The following is a 20,230-nucleotide window of genomic DNA, read 5'->3' as shown; positions in this document are numbered from 1 at the left end:
ACTGTCAGCACCGGACACCAACGCCGACAGAACCCAGCTGGGGTGGTCTCCCGGGGCTCAGGACCAGCGGACTCTTCCCGAGAGAGTTCCAGGAGGCGGGGCTGGCCAGCCAGGCAGCTTCTGTCCCACCTCCCACCTCAAGGAAGCCAAATCACAACAGACATTTCTATAGCTCTTTCAAGTTCACCAGGAAAAGCACCACACCCGAGGTGGGGCATTGAGGGTGGGGGAGGGGGAGCGGAAGAAAGCCACTGGGGTCACTGCAGCAGAGGCCAGATGTGGCCAAGAACCAGGGATCGCAGGAGCACAGAGAACTCCCGAGTGAGGAAACTCCCTCCACCGATTCCTTTCCTCGAGTCCTAGCTTACAGCCGGCATGTGTCAACAGCTGGGTCGTGGATCAGAACATCCTGAGTCCAAGCCCAGATCCCAGAGCATGTGAGGGGGGCAGCCAAGCAGCCATTTTTACTGCTCCCCCCACACGGAGCGGCATCCCTCCTCTCCTCCGTTGTCCTTACAGCTCAGCTGAACACTGGTCCTCCATGAAGTATTCTCATATCCCCCTTTCCAGTGTCTCCCCTTCTTTCTCCTGGACCTTATTTATTTATACTCCACTCAAACAGGCTTCCTCCCTCTGACAGACAAAGGAATTATGCTAGATTTTGTCTATGTATACCCAGAGCCCACCAAAGTGATGGGCACACAGTAGGTGCTTAATAAATGCTTGTTGCTGTGATAGACATGGCTGTATTCGACAATGAGGTGATTCAGGCTAATTCGCATAGACTTGTGATGGAGAGAGCCATTTGTACCCAAAGAGAAGACTAGAAACTGAATGTAGAACACAAAATAGTATTTGCTCTCTTTTTGTTGTTATTTGCTTGCTTGTTTTTTTTTTCTTCTCATTTTTTTCCCTTTTGATCTGATTTTTCTTGTGCAGCAAGATAAATGTGGAAATATATATAGAAGAACTGCACTATATTTAACCTCTATTGGATTACTTGCTGTCTAAAGGAGGAGATGAGAGGAAGGGAGGGAGAAAAATTTGCAACCCAAGATTTTGAAAAAGTGAATGTTGAAAACTATCTTTGTATGTATTTTGAAAATAATAATTATTATTTTAATTATTTGATACTTTTAACAATTTAAATTCTAATATGTAATAATAAATAATTATTATTTAATAATTAAATAAATAAATGCTTGTTGCTTGCTTGAGATCTGTGGATGTCTCTTTCTCCACCCCCACCCCACAGGATGGAAGCCCCTTGAGGACACTGACTGTGACTCAGTATGTCTTTTTATACCCATCCTTTTAGCCCAGGGCTTGGCACACAGTAGGCACTGAATTAATGCATTGTGTCTAACCTGATACAATGTAACCTCCTGCAGGGATTTGTCTCATTTTGGCCTCTGTATCCCTGGCCTAATTCCAGCACACAGTAGGAGCTTAATAAAGGTTTGTGGCTTGCTCTGCCCTTCAGACCTAGATTTCCTGACCTTGAGCTTTTCATCTGGGGAAGAGTATTGTGAGAAGCAGTTAAAGCACGCGTGTGTGTGTGTGTGTGTGTGTGTGTGTGAGTGTGTGTGTGTGTGTGTGTGTGTGTGAAGGGACAAATGGCCCAGACGGGACTAGAATCCAGCCCCTGCAGTTTCTCCTTCCTCCCCCCCAGTCCTCTGGCTGAAGGGCTCCCTGCTGAGTCACCGGGCGATCTGGTCCGGCCTTCCTGCCTCCATCAGAGAAGGAGAAATGCCCTCCCTGCATCTCCTCAGTCTCCCAGGCCTGAACAGCTGAAGAGCTGTGGGGGAGGGGGAGGGGGGGTCAGTTTTCTTTTTATCTTTCCATGTGATACTCTTGTGACATTTCCTCCTGCAGATATGTAAATAAGGGAGAGGTGAGAAAACCTCCCACTTTTTTGGCTGAGAGCAGCAACTTCACGTGTGAGTAAGAGAGTTCTGAGGGCTGGGAGGGGGCTTTCATCTGGGAGGTGAAATTTGAACCTTGAAAGGAAGGAGCGAGGGATTCTGGGAGGCAGAGAAGGGCAGCCAGACAGTGTTACAAAGGAACAGAGGCCGGAGATGGCAGGGCCAGCAATAGGTCAGTTGGCTTAGAACAGAGCATGAGAAGAGCAGAGTGATGGGAACTCGGCTTAGAACAGGTATCCTTATGGATGGATTTCGGGAAGTCTTTGAACTTGGGGGGAGGGGGAGAAGGTACGTCTTCACTCATCCCAACTGAAGTTCAGAACTTCCTTGGATTATTTAAAAACCCGATTCTAAGAAGGGCTGCACAGATTTCCCCAGACTGACCACCCCGTGGGTCCACAACACAGAAAGGATTAAGAATCTTAGAAGTTGGGAAGTTAGATCGGAGCCAAATCAGGAGAGACTTTAAATATCAGACCTTATACCCAAACTGGGAGGGAGCCATTACAAAGATTTTTATCTCTAACCTAGAAGAAACCAAGGACTCAGAAAAGTTAGACTCCAGCCTTTCCTAGCAGGGTGACCCTAGACCAGTCACTTAGTCTATTCAGCCTCAGTTTCCTCATCTGTAAAATGGGGATAATAATAGTATTTATCTCCCAGAGTCATTGTGAGGATCAAATGAGATATTTGCCTGGCACATAGTAGGTCCTATATAAATATTAGCTATTAGTATTATTAATTGTGAGTTGGCCAAGGCTATATAGTGGCTAGTGGAAGAGACAGATGATCCTCCTCCAAATCCAGCAGTGTCAGAAAGCAGTGGAAGGTCTGATGTATGTATTATGTATGAAATACACATATAATATAAAATATAAATATATGTATGTGTAAATAATATATGTTATAAATAATATACGTTACTTATATTTGCAAAGTGCCTTGTAAGAAGTTCCAAAAGCAGTATATGTAATGGGCCCTGTCTCAGAAGCTATACAATGGATCACAGACAAGGAGCTAAAGGCACCTTCAAAGCCTCCTCATCCTCAGGTCCCAGCCCAAGATGTCTTGTCTCTTTCTATGGAGAGAGCATCCCCTTTACAAAAAGAATCAAGATGGAGAACAGAGTCAACTCCCCTAAGCAGGCACGACCCCCTGTGGAGTGGCAAAGGTCTGGGGCAGGGACAACCCTAGAGAAGCCCCCTAATGTTCCTTCTATTTGTGAGATACATGTGAACAGAAGCAATGATTCAGGGATGGCCAAACACAGTGGGGTGTGTGAATGTAATGGAACATGCACGAATTGTAAGAAATGATGAGTCTACAACATTTGGAGAAGCCCAGAAAAACTCAATTAAAACTGAGGGCAGCAAAGACCCAGGAAAATAATCGACAGAAAGGACCTCAGCTAATGATGGGTAATCAGAGGGACTGACTGAGCGTGGCCTGGAGGAGGAAGGGAAGACACCTCTTGCTGCCTCCTTTTCAGAGCTGGGGGACTTTGGGTCTGGAACATTGGTAAATTGTCAGATTAATCTGATTAGCTTTGATAAATTATTCCCCCAACTCCTTTCCTTTTTATTGGTGATTAAGCAAGTTTTCTGGGGAGAGTAGAGGAAAGAAGGTGATTAAGAAATATCAATACATTTTAAAAAATAATAAATTCTTCTTTCCAACATGACTAATGTGAAAATGTGTTTTACATGATTAAACCTATATAATCTATGTCAGAGCAGGATGCTGGCCATATGGGGGCAAAGGAGGAAAGAAAAGGAGAGAGAAAAATTTGAAACAAAATCTTTTTTAAAAAATGTTGAAAATTATCTTTACATGCAATTGGCAAAGTAAATGCTATTAAGTAAAAAAAATAAAATAGCAGGATCAAATTTTTAGAAGCAACAAAGCAGGACGGTATGTTACTTTGCTGCAAAACGGCTAAAAACCAACGATAAAACATGTGATTTATCTACTGACAGAAAAGTGATGAACTGGGGCTACAGAACAAAACCCACATTTTGGGGCGTGGCCAATATGAGGTTAGTTTGGCTTGGCTACTTTCGTGCTGCAAGGGTTTTCTTTTTCTTTTCTCTACAGTATATGGAGGGGAGAGTGATGGCATTGCCTCCAGAAAGAAAAAGAAAGGTTGATTGAAGCATTTTTTAAAAATGTACAGAAGAGAAGAGCTAGAAGGCCAGAAGAAACTACAGACCAGTAGGATAGCTTTGAAAGTTCAGGTTGAATTTGTTATTGACTTAAAAGAAAAAATAAGTTGTACAGATTAAAAACCTGCCATTTCGTGTGCAATCTGCTTTTTCTATTCTATTTTGTTTATGGAAATGTTCACTTTATTTGGCATTTGTTAAGGTCAGAATAAAATGAAAATTTAAAAATAAAAGATCTGAAGTGAAGTCTATTCTGCCTTTGGAAGGGTTTCTTTTTTGGAGGGAGTGGGGGAGAGCTCTGGGCAACAGCCCCGAACTCATCCGGCCCAATTCCCCTCAATATTGCCTTGAGGTAGATTTCCCAAAAGATGCTGGTCCAACATGGGAGCCCCTGAACCCACATCCTGGACTGGGCATGTGTCATAGCCATCCTTCCATCCTCGTGCAGACCCATTCCATAGAGAGTAGCTGGACCCGGACTTTGGAGGAGAGGACAGCTATAGAGATATTCCCAATGCCAGAGCTGGATGGTGTTGCAGCCACCACTATCTTGTCCCACTCATGACCAACCCAAAAAACTCTCAGCAACATCCTTGCAGTCTCTGCTTGGAGACCCCCCAGTGACAGGAAGCTCACCACCCCCGGAGAATCTTCCTATCCTCCTTCTCTTCCATAGCTCTGATTGAAAGGACGTTCTTTCTGAAATTACTCTTAAATGAAGCAGCTAGGCAACACGGTGAATAGATCACTAGGCCTAGAATCAAAAACCCAGTTTAAATTTAGCCTCAAACACTTGTTAGCTTATTTTGGGCAAGTCTGCCTCAGTTTCCTCATCTGTAAGTTGGGGAAAATAAACAGCACCTACTTCCCAAAGCAGTCATGAGACTCAAATGAGATAATAATTTTAAAGCATTTGGCACAGGTCTGGCACATAGTAGGTGCTATATAAACATTAGCTGTTAATATCAGCTATGATGAAATTAGTTTATTTGCAAATGCTCCTCAGTGCCCCCAGTTCTGCCCTTTAGGGAAATGAGAGACAAGTCAGATCCCTCTTCTAAGCCTAATTTCCAGCAAATACTTGAATTCAGCTCTCCTGTCCTGCCCTCAGTCTTCTTTTCTTCCGGTCAAACCCCGCCATTTCCTCCAGCTGGGTGTATTATGTCATGGACTCAAGGCCCCCCTCTTCTGGTTGTCTTCTGGCTTGCCTAACCATGAATGGAGCCCCGTTCTCCTGGTGAGGGCTAAGGAGGGCAGAGAAGAGTGGGGGGCAGTTCTGCCCCTGCTCCTCCATTCCCAGAAGCCATGTTCTTAACACAACACAGCCAACACCCCATTGGATTTCTTGACTGACAGGGGCCCTGTTGACTCCCACCAGTCCCCGTGAGATCGAATCTCAGGCCACAGATTCTCTCAGTTGGGAGGGACCTCAGAGCCCACCCAGTCCAGTCACTATTACAAAGGAACCTCTTCTTCCATGATCCCTTCAAGCAGTGATCCAAGTTGCCCATGGGAAACCTCCAAGCTGGTGAACTCACTTCCTGCTAAGGCAACCTGCCCCTCTTCCTCCTTTCAGAGTTATTTATACAAGTTTTATCCCCTGCCCCTTCAGGCCTTCAGCTCTCAAAGAACAAGGGGCAATGTCTCCTTTACCTTTGTTTCCCAAATGGGCCCCCGCCTAGGCCCTTGAGCACAACAGCCAGGAGCTCGTGGTAGAGAGAATGAATGAGTGAAAGAATGAATGAAGGGGGGGATGAATCAACAAGTGCCTTGGTGGGTGTGTGAATGACAAGGGTGACGGATGAGCACAAACAAGCTTCAAATCAGTGCAAAGCTGAACTCACAGGTTGGGCAGAGAAAAGCCACCCAAGGACGCACTCAGAGTCTCTCCTAAGAACTCTAAAATCGATTGGGTGATGGGGAGACGGGGGCCCTCTGGGAGAAGGGGCTGGGCTCCGAGAGCCAAGGAGCAGCCAGGAGAAACGTGAGGCACAAAGTTAGAGAGGCTCCCAACGTTCACGGGGACTCCCCGAGTCTGGCCTATGCGGAACGAGCTGAACTTGTGTTGGCCACAGTGGGACCCACAGCAGACAGTGATCGAGATCTGCTCCTCTTAACACGAAGCACCACCACCGGCCAATTCCAATGGATCCCGGTAAATGGAGGTCTTCCAGACGCCCTTTTAGTGGAGAGGGCCCCCTGCTCTGACCACTGAGCTCTCATCTCTTTCAGCAGCTCCTCCCCAAAGGCAGCCGAGCTCTCCACCTGGACGTCCCCCAGCATCTCAGGCTGAGAATGCTCAGAACAGAACCCGAGGTTCCCCTGCCTCCCAGGTCTCAGTTCCTCCTCCTTTTGTTTCTGTCCCGGACAGCGCCATCTTCCCGGTCAGCTGGGTCGGCCTCCTTCCTTTGCCAATCAGTCCTTGGTGCCTGAACCTCCCACTTTATTCCCGGATTCTCTGACCAAGCTCCTGATCGGTCCTTTCCCTCTCTTTCTTTACCCACAACCCCTCTCCCCCCCCCCCCCCCCCCCCCCCCCCCCCCCAGCTCGAAATGACTTCATTGACTGTTTCCGCAGCATCTCTGGCCTCCATCCCTTCCCTGCACTTCTGCAGGCTCCTCCCTGGGCCAGCCTTCCTCATTTTCCTCCAGAGCGCCCCCCCACTCCGATCCCCTCCTCATTTCCAGTCTCCCACATCGTTCCAGAAGCATTGTCTCTGTCACTGGCCTGTCGCCCTCCCCGCTCAGACCCCCTCTGCCTCTAGGGTAAAGTCCCAGGTCTTCGGCCTGGCATCTCAGGCCCAGTAACTGCTCAGCAGCCTCGTTCCTTCCCTTCCTGATTCAGTCTGACTCAAGGCAGCGAACATGCATTAAGCACCACAATGTGCAGACCTTTGTGTTAGACCCGGAGATAAAGAAGTGAAAAAGGGGGGGACGGAACTTAATATTCCCCTGGGGTAGAAGTACCTGGTAATCTGAACTCTGACCAGAGCCAAACTATGGAAGAACAGGGAAGGTTCTTATCGGTCCCTTGGTGAATCTAAAGGAGCCAGACTCTAGAAGGGGAAAGAAAGGGCATCCCCCAGCCTGGGTGAAGGGCCACACTGATCATGGGGGCACAGAACCCCGCGCTTGCAGCACACACTCAGAGGTACACCTGGCCCTCCTCCGCAGTCCACCATCTTCCTCTTCCCCACTCTCGGCCTTCCTTCAAGGCTTGGGGCAGGGGCCGCCCCAATTCTCCCTGGTCTTTCAAGGGGGACGCCTGCTTGTGCCTGATCACCCCATAAATGGTGCAAAGAGGAGCTCAGAGAGGTGCAGTGGGAAGAAGGGAGAGCGCCGAGGAGGGCCGGACCCCCGGTCCCGGCAGACCCGGGCCAGACCCAATGCACCCCCTCAGCATGTGACAGGGAAAGAGGAGAGGCTGCCTGCTTCTCAGAACTCACCCCCTTCTGCAGACATATTTATGTCACACACCTGTGTAAATGTGTCTGGTGGAGACTCCTCCCCCCTCCCCCCCCACTCAATGAACATTTATAGATCTGAATTATTGAACTGTAATTTCTGGGGGGATGGGCTCGGGGTGAAGAATTATTCAGCCAAATCCATGTTGACAATGTAGACAAATTACCCCAGCCTTTTCACTGTCCCTGCCCATCTCGGCTCGACATCTCCCCAAGCCTTGGTTTCCTCCCCGGGAGATGAGGGGTTGGGTGTCACGCCCCCCCGGGGGCTCCCCCCGCTCAGACTCAGAGACCCCGTTGTGCATGTGCTTCCTTCCCCTCACAGGGCAGCGAGAGAGGAGCCCGCCTCTCCCGTCCCATGGCTCATCTGCTTGACTTCCATCCATCCCGGATGGGCTCAGGGCGCTCCAAATTAATTTTCTTTCCATACACAATGGACTGATCGTCTCTAAGATTTATCTGTCAAGGGCTGGCTCTGAGCCGGGCACTGGGCCCAATGACGAAGCTGCCAGCTCAGCGTCCTTCTCTCCGCCACCTCTCCCCATCACTTCCCTTCTTGCCTCCCAAGCTCCCTCTTTGCCCCTGTCCCTGGAGCCGCCTTCTGCAGTTTCCCTTTCAACCTTCTCCCTCTTCTTCCCAGCCCCTCTTGTGGCTGTCCCAGCAGGACGCGGGCTCCGGGGGCCTCCTCTTCTGCACATTGCAGAGCAGAGGCTCCCCGCAGCCCCTTTCGGGAGGGCACACCCTTCCCTGGGCCCCGGCCAGTTTACAGATCTTGGTTACCCACAAACATACAGAACCCACAAATTCTGAGTTTGGGCGCCAGGGCCGGGGGGGGGGCAGGTATTTGGAGGCTCTCGGCCTCCTGACAGACACTCTGCTCCTCAAAGATCAGAGTTGGGTTTAATAAAAGAGGCCCCAGTCCCCAGCAACGTTGGTCCAATGTCTCTGTTTGCCTCTCCTGCATCTGGGACTCCCTACATCATCGGGGAGAGATCTCTCCCTTTCAGTGACCCGCTACCTCTAGCCCAGGACAGTCTGCCTGACTCTCTCTCAAAAGGGAACTCTGGGAAGCAGAACAGCCATACCTCTGGGGAACAAAGCCTCGGGGAGCCCCGGCCTGATCCCTAACTGCACAGGGTCAAACACAACAAAAGATCCCCCCTTTAGAAGCCCCACATCGGGCCAGCCTTTCTGGGGTTGTTGGGGATCACAGATCAGAGCTCGGAGCGACGTTGCACACCATCAAATGCATTATTACGTTTCCCCAAGTAGGAACAAGTCCCAATAAGTCACAGAGTCAGGATTTGAACCCGGGACACGGGACGATCAATTCAAAGCTCATCCAGTGCAACCCTCTTGCTTTTCAGATGAGGACACTGAGGCCGAGGTTTGGTCCGAGGCCGGAGGACCCGGCACTGCTCCCGGTGGCCCCACGGTGAATTTACATTCACTAAGCAATGAAGCCCAGGGTCTGGAAGAGGGAAGTGCACATGGCACAGGGCGGGCAAGGCAGGGGAAGAGGGCATCGTACTTACAAGACACAGAGAGCGTAGGCTCGGGAGATGGATTCGCTGGCCCTCACTAGGAAGCTCCCATCCTTCCCAGTCTTAGAGAGCAGCTCCTCGGCCTTTGAACGGGTGATATTCCCATGATTCCAGCAGTGGACCATCTCGGGTCTTCAGGAGAGTGGCTGCAGGGCCCAGCCCTGTCTGCTCACCCCAAGGCCACGCCGGGCAATAAGCCACTGAGCGACGGGTAGGAGAAGCCCCTGAAACGTTTAGTCCACTGTCCTCAGTGCGGCTGCGGCTCCCTTCACTGCCTTGACTTCCTGTTTCAGACGCTCTGAGAGGGAAAGGAAATTGAGCTGTGGAGGACTTCCTCATTGCAGAAACACAGAGAGAGAGACAGAGAGAGAGAGAGACAGGGACAGAGACAGACAGAGATAGAGAGACAGAGACAAAGACAGAGAGAGAGAGAGACAGAGACAGAGACAGAGACAGAGACAGACAAGAGGCAGCCACAGAGAGAGAGACAGAGACAGAGACACAGACAGAGAGAGAAAGAGAGACACAGAGAGAGACAGACAGAGACAGAGACAGAGACAGACAAGAGACAGCCACAGAGAGAGAGAGAGAGACAGAGAGACAGAGACAGAGAGACACACACACACACAGAGACAAACAGACAGAGACAGACAAGAGACACACACAGAAAGACAGACAGTGACACAGAGACACAAAGACAGACACAGATACAGAGACACCCAAAGAGAGAGATGTTGGCCAAAGTCTCCACTTTGTGGGGCTAAGAGCCTGAATTCATTTCAACATTTATCAAGTGCCCAAATGTGTGCTCGGAACTAGAGATAATAAGGGGAAAGTTATAGTGCCTCCCCCAAGAGGCAAATTTAGTTCTGCAGGACCCCCCGAACTTCTGAGTGGTCCAGGATCCCAGAAGCCACTTGCTCCAAGCTGTCCCTACCCCAGAATGCCCTCTGCCACATCTCTGACAGGAAGATCTCCCAGGATGGGGAGCTCAGAGCCTCCTTAGGCAGCTTGGGCTACTTTGGGGCAGCTCTTCAGATCCAGACGGGCATCTCTTCATACAAAGCCAAAGTGTGCCCCATGCTTTTAGGTGGGCCCTGCAGGGCCAAGCTGAGCAGGCTGGCCCCCCCTTGGCACAGAGGAAGGCCTTGGTCTCTCCTGACTTCCAGCCCCATCTTTCCTCACTCTGCTCAATACCCCCAGGGCTCATCCTTCTTTGGTCTCCTGGTGCTTTTAGTCTCAGTCAGAGATTAGGGGATGAGAGCTTGGCCCTGAGGGCAGGAATGCCAGCAGACGGCCCACATCTCACACCTGTCTGGTGTTTGGGTGCTTCCTTGAGGCAAAGTTTCAAGACAGCATGAGTGATGAGGGGATCCAAGGATCTCTGGAGAGAGGTGAGGGATACGTGTGTGCGTGCGCGCGTGGCTGTGTGTGTGTGTGTGTCTGTATCTGTGTGTGTGTCTGTGTCAGTGTCTGTCTGTGTGTCTGTTTCTGTTTGTGTCTCTGTGTCTGTATAAGTGTCTGTCTGTGTGTTTCTGTCTGTGTCTGTGTGTCTGTGTTAGTGTCTGCCTGTGTTTCTGTGTCTGTTTCTGTGTCTGTGTGTCTGTGACTGTGTATCTGTGTCAGTGTCTATCTTTGTGTCTGTGTCTGTGTCTGTTTCTGTATGTGTGTGTGTCAGTGTCTGTCTGTCTCTGTCTCTCTGTGTGTGTTAGTGTCTGTGTGTGTCTGTGTCTGTTTTTGTATGTGTCAGTGTCTGCCTGTGTGTCTGTGTCTGTGTCTGTTTCTGTGTCTGTTTCTGTGTCTGTGTGTCTGTGTCAGTGTCTGTGTGTCTGTGTCAGTGTCAGTGTGTCTGTTTCTGTGTCTGTGTCTGTTTCTGAGTATATATGTCAGTGTCTGTCTGTGTGTCTGTTTTTGTGTGTCTGTGTGTCTGTGTGTGTGTCCCCAGCCTCAGAGAAGGTGACAGGGAGGAGAGCTGGCCTGCTACCTGCCCCGGAGCCACTGAAGAAGTGCAGAAAATCCACCCACTTACCCCGGCCAGGCCTGGCCCCTTCCTGGCAGCAAGCTCTCTCAGCAGCCCCAGGGCCTTTTGGAGAGACCCCCAGCTGGACCTGGGAGCACAAGGAGGGTAACCCCAAAGGTGGGGGATGACTAAGGCCAAGCCCAGGTTCAGAGGGAGGCCCCTTCCTGGAGCCTGAATCACATAGGAGGCTTAATAATCTCCTCCTCGCTGGGCAGCCAGAGATCCAGACGGGCATTTCGGGATCCCTTCGATGCCGGAAGAGCAGAGCTTACCAGGGGGTGAGAAGATCCAGAACGGCGGCTGTGGAGCCTGAGTTTCAGTGACTGATGGGAGCTGGAGCCCAAGTGACTACAGGTGGCACGGGGCTGGGAAGCCCAAGGAGCTGCCCACATGGCCCTTCCAGACCTTGCTTCTGGAGACCTTGGCCTTCACCGGGCCACGGCGGGGCCTTTCCCTCTGCCCTGCAGCCCAGACGTCTCCCCCAGGAGAATGTCAGCTCCTTGAGAGAACTGAGGACTAGCTCTGCTATTTGTATCCTCAGGGCTTAAACATAGTGAGCCATTGATAATTGCATTTTCTTTCATTCATTCATTCATTGATTCCCTTTCTGGTGCAGCCCATCCAGTTTTCCATCACATTTCCACAAGTAAGATGGTGGCTATGTTGTCAACAGTGGTTCCATTTAATGTTTGGGATTTGCTTGGCAGTAAAAAAGCAGAAGCAAGGGGGGAGCTGGAGCCAAATCCGCATTCTCCTAGGTTGAACACAGACCTACAGGAGGAGAGGCCGGGGACCCCCAGGCTGGGGAGCCCCCTCTGCTTCTGTCTACCTCAGAGCAAGCAGTGATGGGCACCAGGGAGAGACTCGACTCCAGCTCCCCAAAATACAGCATAGTCCCCTTGTAACAGCATAGAGAGTATGTGTCCCTCAGTAGAATAACAGTGCTGGGAAGGCAGGGTCTGTTTGCTTTTGACCTCTGAAGCCCCACTGATACAGAGCCAACACAATGAATGTTGGGAATCAATTAATCCTGACAGAGCATTCTGGGAAAACTGAGGGAGAATCCTTTCAGCTGGCGGGTGCAGGGGGCTGGAGGGCGAGGGTCTGTCCCCACAGACCCAGCTCCAGATTGTTCTTCTCCAGCCTTGCCATCCTGCAGCAACAAGGGAGGGACTGTGGAGAAGTTCTCTGAGGATGGGAGCCCAGGAGCCCGGCAGCCCAGGGGCCCGGCAGCCAGGGGCCCGGCAGCCCAGGGGCCCGGCAGTCCAGTTCCTATCATGTGGCCAATGACACAAAGGAACTGTCAGGGGCAGATTGTTCTCATGATATCTTAATTCCCCTTCTGGGTCTTGCCCCCAAATGCTGAGTCGTGGCTGAGCTGGGAGCCTCAGCCTGGCAATGAATCAGGCCCCAGAGAAGTGGTCTCAAGACAACGCTCACCTTCCAGAAGCTGGAATCTGGTCATCTCTCGTCCAGGGCAGGAACAGCCCAGAGCAGAGGGCAGCCAAGAGGAGGAAATGCAGGCGTCCCCACAGGGCCTTCTGGCTGCCAAAGCCAGCTCTTATTTTTACCCCCTGGTTCCCATTTCTCTGTATCTCAACAGGCTCCATCTGTTGACCTGAGCCACCCGCCCAGAACACTGGGGCTAAAGTTCAGGAAAGTCCAGTCGGCTTCAGCTGCCATGCTGCCAAAGCAAATTTCCTCACCTTTCAGTGATCACGTCGGACAATTCCGAGATCTCCAGCTGGCTCTCTGCGCCGTGCCCCCGATCACGTAGGACGCTTTGAGCCTCACCACACATCCGCTCCCCACGGATCCCAAACCTAAAGCTACAAAGGATTCGGGGGGTCACCAAGTCGGACCCCCTCTTCTTACAGAGGAAGACTCTGAGGCTCCCAGAGGTGAGTTATAAACTCAGGTACTCTGATGGTGGGCCGCTGGGTGACCCAGTGGAGAGTCCTGAGTCAGGAAGACACATTCATGTTCCTGAGTCCAAATCTGGCTCCAGGCTAGTTGTGTGACTCTGAGCAAGCCACTCTACCTGTTTGCCTCAGTTTCCTCATCTGTAAAAGGAGCTGGAGAAGGAAATGGCAAAGCACTCCAGTATCTTTGCCAAGAAAACTCCAACTGGGTCACGAAGAGTATCTTTCCACTGCCCTACATTGTCCCCCATTTAGGGTGTCTCTGCCTCTGTGCTTCCTTATCGCCATCATCTTCCATTAAGTATCTCTATCTCCATCACATTCTATAATAATGTAAAAACTAGACAACTTTGATCCTGTTTTATCTCCATCACCTTCTAAAAGGATCTCTATCTCTTTCATCTCATATAATAATAAGTAGACAACTTTGATCCTGTTATTAGCTCCATCAGCTTCTATTAAGGATCTCTATCATCTCCTACAATAATTATTAGACAACTTTGATCCTATTATTATCTCCATCACATTCTATAAGGATCTCTATCGCCATCATCTTCTGTAATAATAGTAACAACTAGACAACTTTGATCCTGTTATTATCTCCATCAGCTTCTATTAAGGATCTCTATCATCTCCTATAATAATTACTAGACAACTTTGATCCTGTTATTATTATCTCCATCACCTTCTATAAGGATCGTTCTCCATCATCTCCTGTAATAATGATAACAACTAGACAGCTGATCCTGTTATTATCTCCATCATCTTCTATTAAGGATCTCTATCTCTATCACCTCCTATAAAACTAACTAGGCAACTCTGATCCGGTTATTATCTCCATCATCTAAAAGGATCTCTATCTCTGTCACTTCCTACAATAATGATAACAACTAGACAACTGATCCTGTTATTATCTCCATTTTATAGATAAGACCATTGATGTGCTCTGGATGTCTAATACATATGGTAAGATCTTCCATGGGTAATATTTGGTTTTAGTCAGTTGCTATGGTTTCATCAATGTGGGGCACTCCCAGCATGCAGGCTTCCTTTACTGAGTCTCTCAGACCCTTTGAGAATCCCCAGAGGCTCTGAGAGGGGCCTGCCAGCAGTTTAGGAGGAAATCAAGGTCCTTGAGGAAGGAAGGCCTCCAGGCCTGAGGGAGGAGCTAATGGGCCTTGGAGGAGGTGATTTTCCCCCAAGCCTATGACTAGGTAAGGATGGACCTAAATGAAGGGGGTTGGGGGGGAGGAAGGAAAGGGAGAAAGTCTTTTGTAGGGAGAATCCTGAGTGTAAAAGTAGGAAAACACTGAATACCTTTTTTAAAATTTGCAAGTCATCCTTGCCTTAAGTCCTTCCATGTTAGCCAAGCCTCGACTTTCCTTCCTGTTCTTCCTGGGAAACATGAAAATAGGACTGGACAAAACAAAACAGAGAGGCTGGTCTGAGCAGGGGCCTGAGCCTGAGCCCACCCAGTCACTCCTTTTAAAACCCCCCAAAGTTTCACTCACTGGCCACGTACAGAGGCCCAGCAATTGGGGCCATTCCGAGAGAACATTGGTCCCAATCGGCCTCATATAAAACCGTTAACCCACTGTACAGACTCCTGATGCTCACTGAGGTGGGTGGGTGGCCACAGACCTCAGATGATCTGTAAAGCTCTATATTGCATTTCTGGTGCTTATAACAGCAGCATTATCATCATCTACAATTTATAGAGCACTTTAAAGTTTGCAAAGAGCTTTACATGTTCTCATTTGATACAGCAACCCCAGAGGTAGATATTATTTTATAGAAAGGTAAACTGAGGCAGACAGAGGTGAAATAACTTGCCTGCAGTTACACAATTAAGAAGTGAATGAGGCAGGATTAAAACTCAGATTTTCCTGTCTCCACCTCCAATGTTCAACAATTCAAAGCAGACCTAAATTCGCTGCTTACTGTGGGCAAGGCACTCTTTAATTTGGGGATAAAAAGGGGAACACAATCCCTACCTTTGTGGAACTTATAGTCTATTGAGAAATAGAACACACAGGCAAACAAATTCAAGGTCATTTCAAGAGGAAGAGATCTCAAAAACTATGGGGAAAGGCTTTGTGGAGGGGAGGCCAAGCTGTGCTTTGAAGGACTGGGATTGTCCGAAGCAGAGCTGGGCAAGGAAGGAAGCCATTCCGACTGGGTAATAATAATAATAGTCGGAGTTAAAATTTACAAATTATCTACTACTTGTCAAGCACTGTGCGGAACCCTTCACAGTTATGATTTCATTTGAGCCACACAAGAATTCTGGGTGCTGGATAAGATTGTTCCACTTTACAAATGGAAAAATTGAGGCAAACAGGCTAAACTCACTTGCCCAGGGTCATACAGCTAATGAGTTCTGAAGCTGAATTTGAACTCTTATGACAAATATGAAGAATTTAAAGAAACAAGGGAAGACTTTTGTGTAATCAGTTAGAGTGAAGTAAGACCCAGAGAAACAAAATATATGACGATTACAAAAGGATGCGCCTAAAAACGATGCTGAAATCTGAGTGACTGTAAGGACCAACCTTAGTCCTAGAGAACAGATAAGGAGATACACTCTTTTCTCTTGGAGAGGTGAAGGAATACAGGGGCAGAACGCTGCATACGCTCACAGAGGGAGTCACTCTTTTGTTAAGACAAAGGCATCCTGTCAGTTGAAGAAAGACTAAAGGGTCCATTGATGGAATGAAATAATACTGGTCCAGATGAATTAATAACAATGAAGAATACAGAGAAAGCTTAGATGAAGGGGACCCAGGAACATAACAGACCCAGTGACTGTGACAAAGGTCATGGAAATGAATGCATGGAAAAGCATTGGCAAGAGCCAATGGGGATGAGCCGGTCTAAACCCTACAAGACTTCAAGCTCCCATCCCAGAGAATGGATCCCTTGATCAATTGCACGAGACCGTCCTACTGGTGATGGCTCAAGGAGGAAAGCTCTTGGGGTTCTGCTCAGAACTTCCAGAGAGAAGGCAGATGTTTGATTTCAGACTATCTTCAGATCTCTAAGGAGAGAAAGAGTCTGGGAGGAAGGCAACATGCAGAGGAGCCAGTCCCTTCTCCCAGCTTACCACCCTAGAGCTTTTGGACATTCCCCTGGGTGAGAGCCGAGACTCGCTCTCTTTGTTGGACTGAATTATCTCACTCTCAAGGGCTCATTCACTCTGCTTTCTGTCTGGGATGTATTCTCCAACATATACTTTCTCTGATTTTTGTTTTGCTATTGACTTGGATAAATGGGTTTATTTATTCATTCACTGCAGAACTGGCATTTGGTAGGAAGGCATCAAGCCTCAGTTATATACCTTGGAGATTTCCTTCTCCATTAAGGGAGATAAATTGATAGGAGCAATCAGAAGCTCAGCTTGAACCTAAAAGTTAACCCCCCTGGACTAATAATGTTAAAGGGAGCAGATGAGACAGAATTCCAGCCTGATGTCCCCTCCAAGAAAAGCAGAGCGGCAGCCTCTGGCCCTGACTTCCTGCTTTCCCTCCGGGCAAAAATCAAGTTCTCCCTTGGAGAAGGGGAGGAGGATGAGACCAGAGAGATAGCGAACCTTTCTTTCCTCTGAACTACATCCAGGCAGAACCACGTGGACTCACATGACCTACATGGGCCAAACCCATGCTCTCTGCAGCCCAAGAGAAAAATACGAAAAATGGTCGCCAAGGGGTGTATACTTTGGGCTACGAAGTCAGAGTGAATGTGATTGGAGTTATTGGTCATTTGAGAGAGACAGAGACAGAGATAGAGATAGACAGAGACACAGTCAGAGACAAAGAAAGAGTTCTCTTTCTAGAAAGGAGGAGGGGAAAGGAGTGGGAGAGGGAGAAGAGAAGAAAGAGGGAGGGGGAGAGGGAAAAGGACAGGGAAAGAAACAGACAGAGAAAGACAGAGACAAAGACAAACAGAGAGACAGAGTCTGAGAGACAAAAAGAGAGAAAGAACAGGGGAGAGGGAGAGGGAGGGAGAAACGACAACAGTAGGAAATTGAATACTGTGTCATTATAATAATCAAGTTTGATTCCAAAGAAGGGATGAGATGGGCCTGCCTCCTTGCAGAGATGAAGGACTTTATGTGTGGAACATCACATACAGTATCTTGGCTAATAAGTCAGTTAGTTTTATTAAATTGCTTTTCCTCATCTCTTTTTTTAGTCTTTGATACAAGACAGTGGGGAAGGATATATTTGGAAATGAAAGCGATGGAAAAACATAAGATATCAATAAAAAATAACCCCCAAAGGCGCACTGGGGTTTTTTGGGAGAAAGTGAGACACACTTTCTCTGCTCTCCATGGGCCTTGTCCTTTGAGAGGTACAGTGTACCCCCATATAAAGCAGGGGTGTCATACGGCCAAGAGGAATGGGGGAGGGAGCAGGAAAGGTCAGGAGAATATTTAGCAACTCCCAGGAGTGAAAGGGGAAGGCAAAGAAGGGGGGCATCTTGTTGGCTCTTCCCCCTCCTCCTGCCTGCAGAATGGCAGGAAGACTTGCTTTTTCTGAGTCACAGAGGTGATGACCTTTGGTGAGCAGGAGGTGGGGAGACAGAGCCTGGACGGAGAGGAACCTTGGGTATGGCAGGGGACAGGAGCCATCAGGAATGGGCGAGGAGCAGCATCCTTCAGAGAGGCAGTCCAGGAGTGCCTCCCTCCCTCTAGGACTCCTTCAGTTGTGGGCTCAGGGGCCACCATTGGCTCCCCCTTGGTCCTTGGTGGACCAAGCTGCCCTGGGGGAGCAGCACCTGGGACTTTGTGGGGTGTGAATAATCACACCTGAACTCTCCAGCTGCCAACTTGGCAACTGTATGAGGAGGGCACTGCTGGCAGAAGGCAGGCAGAGTGCAATGTTATAAAAGGATTGCTTACTTATTGTCTGAGAGGTGGAGAGGGCTGTTCCTAGGGAGAGAAGCAGGGCCTGGAGCCTCCATCATCAGAAGGGAAAGAGAGGGGGGAGCACTCCTTCCCTAATCCCCCCCCAAGAGCTGCCATTGGCCCTTTTTTTAAACCTAATATAGGCTTTTCATTGTCAGTCTTATGAGGTAAGTGCAGACAAGGGTGTGTCTTATCCTCCTCTCTCCTGGGGAGTGCCCTTCTTGAGGGCAGGACTATCTGAGGGCAGGGCACAGGCCCTGGCAAAGAGAAGATGCTGAAAAATGTTTGCCAAGTAGAATTTTTTGGAATGAAATGTTACCTCAATTCTGCAGGCATGAATGAATCAACGAATTCATGAACGAATTCATAAACGAATTCATGAATGAATGAATGAAAAACACATGGAAGCACCTTTTTTCTGCCAGACACTTCACTAGGTGCTGGGGGTAATGCTAATCCCCAAGGAGAGCTAGGGGATCACTGGATATGCCATTTCCCAAGAGAGGTTGCCATGCAGCTATCTGCTGGAGTGTCATTTCACTAAAGGGGCCAGGACCAACAAGCAGCACAATCTGTCCTTGGGCATCACATGGAATCCACTGGATTCCTGCCAGGTGTCACTCCTGTGGAGCTACCCTCTGCCCATTGGGTTTTCCTTATGGGCTATTTCAGACTTTCTCTCCCAGAACAGACCATCAGTGGCTGCTTTTTCCAGAAAGAAAGGAAAGAGAAGAGAAGAGAAGAGAAGAGAAGAGAAGAGAAGAGAAGAGAAGAGAAGAGAAGAGAAGAGAAGAGAAGAGAAGAGAAGAGAAGAGAAGAGAAGAGAAGAAGGAAGGAAGGAAGGAAGGAAGGAAGAAAGAAAGAAAGAAAGAAAGAAAGAAAGAAAGAAAGAAAGAAAGAAAGAAAGAAAGAAAGAAAGAAGGAAAAGAAAAAAGGAGGAAGGAAGGAAGGAAGGAAGGAAGGAAGGAAGGAAGGAAGGAAGGAAGGAAAAGAAAGAAAGGAAGGAGGGAGGAAGGGATGGAGAAGGAAGGAGAGGAAAAGAAAGGAAGGAAGAGAAGGAGAAAGAGAGGGAGGACAGAAGAAAAAGAGTGTTTGAGTGATCTTGGTCGGCAAGGGGCTGTTCATTCTTATTCATTCCTAGCTCCTAGCCTAGCGTCTGACACACAGCAGGTGCTCAATAAATGTTCACTGAATTTGTTGGAAGGGCCTAGAAATCACCCAGCAGTTCCCACTTCCCCATTTCGGATGAGGCAAAAGCAAAGGCCAGAACTGGGGTCCCAGCCCGGCTTTGCCCCATCTCCGGAAAACGCCTCCGGGACCGGTTTGGGCCCCAAATGTTACACCCTCCGCTTCTGGCCAAGCCGGCACGAAGGGGGGTTGGGCAAAAGGGAACCCAAGCCCTGTCCCAGCGGGAGCCCCGGCCCCCCGGCCCTGTGGCCCGGGCCCCGGAGCCTCACGGCCTCCCAGGGGCTGTGGAACCAAGGAGCGGACCTTACCTCGTCCCCTTGATGAACTTTGGGACCGACATTGGACCACGCCCTGCCGGAGGTGGAGGGAGCCTCCTCCTGAGCCTCTCTGAAAATGACTTGGTTCTCGGACGGTTACCATGGAGACCCGGGAAGGGATGCGCCGGTGTCCCCTCTACCCACAAGCAGCATCATAGAGCCCGGGGGAGATGCAGAGGCTGCCCGGGCCGGGCTGGGCCACTAACCAGTGCGTCCAAACCTTGCGCCGGGCACACCCTGGGTCGGCCCAGATCGGTACCGTCCGTGGCGCCTAGGGGGCGCCCCAGCGGATAAAGCGCCCGCCCGGAGGCGGGTAGATCTGAGTTCAAATTCGACCGAAGACACTTCCCCAGACCCGGCAAGTCCCTTGATCTTTGCCTACCTTCTAGATTGGGAATATCGGCAGCACCTGCCTCCGAGGGTGGGGGCGAGGGTCCAATAAGATCGTTTTGCAAACCCGAGGACGCTGCTGTAAATGCTGGTTTTATGACAAGTTTATAACAATGAGTCGGATCCGTCCTGGGTGCCCCGGCTGTCCTTCATTAGCACGTAACTCCCCGAGGTCAGGACTGCATCTTGTATGTAGCACAGTGGCGCCTAATCAATGTTCGTGGATGGTGACGTTTGGCGGAGCTGGGTCTCCAAAGGCAAAGCTCTTTTCCTTCCTCCACATCCCTGCCTCCCATTAGCCCTGACACAAGAGGACTCTGGAGGGAGCGGGGAATGTCTTCATGGAGGTGAAGAGTTGCCATATAAAGACCGACTCGACTTTTCTAATTGGCT

At 49.4% G+C, this 20,230-nt stretch overlaps 1 protein-coding gene across 3 annotated transcripts in view; it reads right to left on the bottom strand.

Annotated features, from left to right (window-relative positions):
* Window positions 1-19,553, bottom strand: part of INPP5D (inositol polyphosphate-5-phosphatase D) — a 122,914-nt gene extending 103,361 nt beyond the window's left edge. For 2 of the 3 annotated variants that reach the window (XM_031968177.1, XM_031968175.1), the window contains exons 1-3: window positions 19,439-19,553; window positions 14,354-14,452; window positions 9,086-9,392 (exon numbers count right to left, since the gene is read on the bottom strand). In XM_031968177.1, the coding sequence (XP_031824037.1) occupies window positions 9,086-9,219 (134 nt within the window). In that variant the 5' untranslated portion in view covers window positions 9,220-9,392; window positions 14,354-14,452; window positions 19,439-19,553. Of the gene's footprint in view, window positions 1-9,085; window positions 9,393-14,353; window positions 14,453-17,936; window positions 18,047-19,438 lie in introns of those variants that run through there. The other variant, XM_031968176.1, reaches the window with a different exon arrangement.
* Between the last annotated feature and the right edge of the window lie 677 nt (window positions 19,554-20,230).

This window comes from Sarcophilus harrisii, chromosome 4 (genome assembly GCF_902635505.1).
Source record: "Sarcophilus harrisii chromosome 4, mSarHar1.11, whole genome shotgun sequence".
NCBI classification, from domain to species: domain Eukaryota; kingdom Metazoa; phylum Chordata; class Mammalia; order Dasyuromorphia; family Dasyuridae; genus Sarcophilus; species Sarcophilus harrisii.
This window is presented reverse-complemented; position numbering and strand designations above follow the sequence as displayed.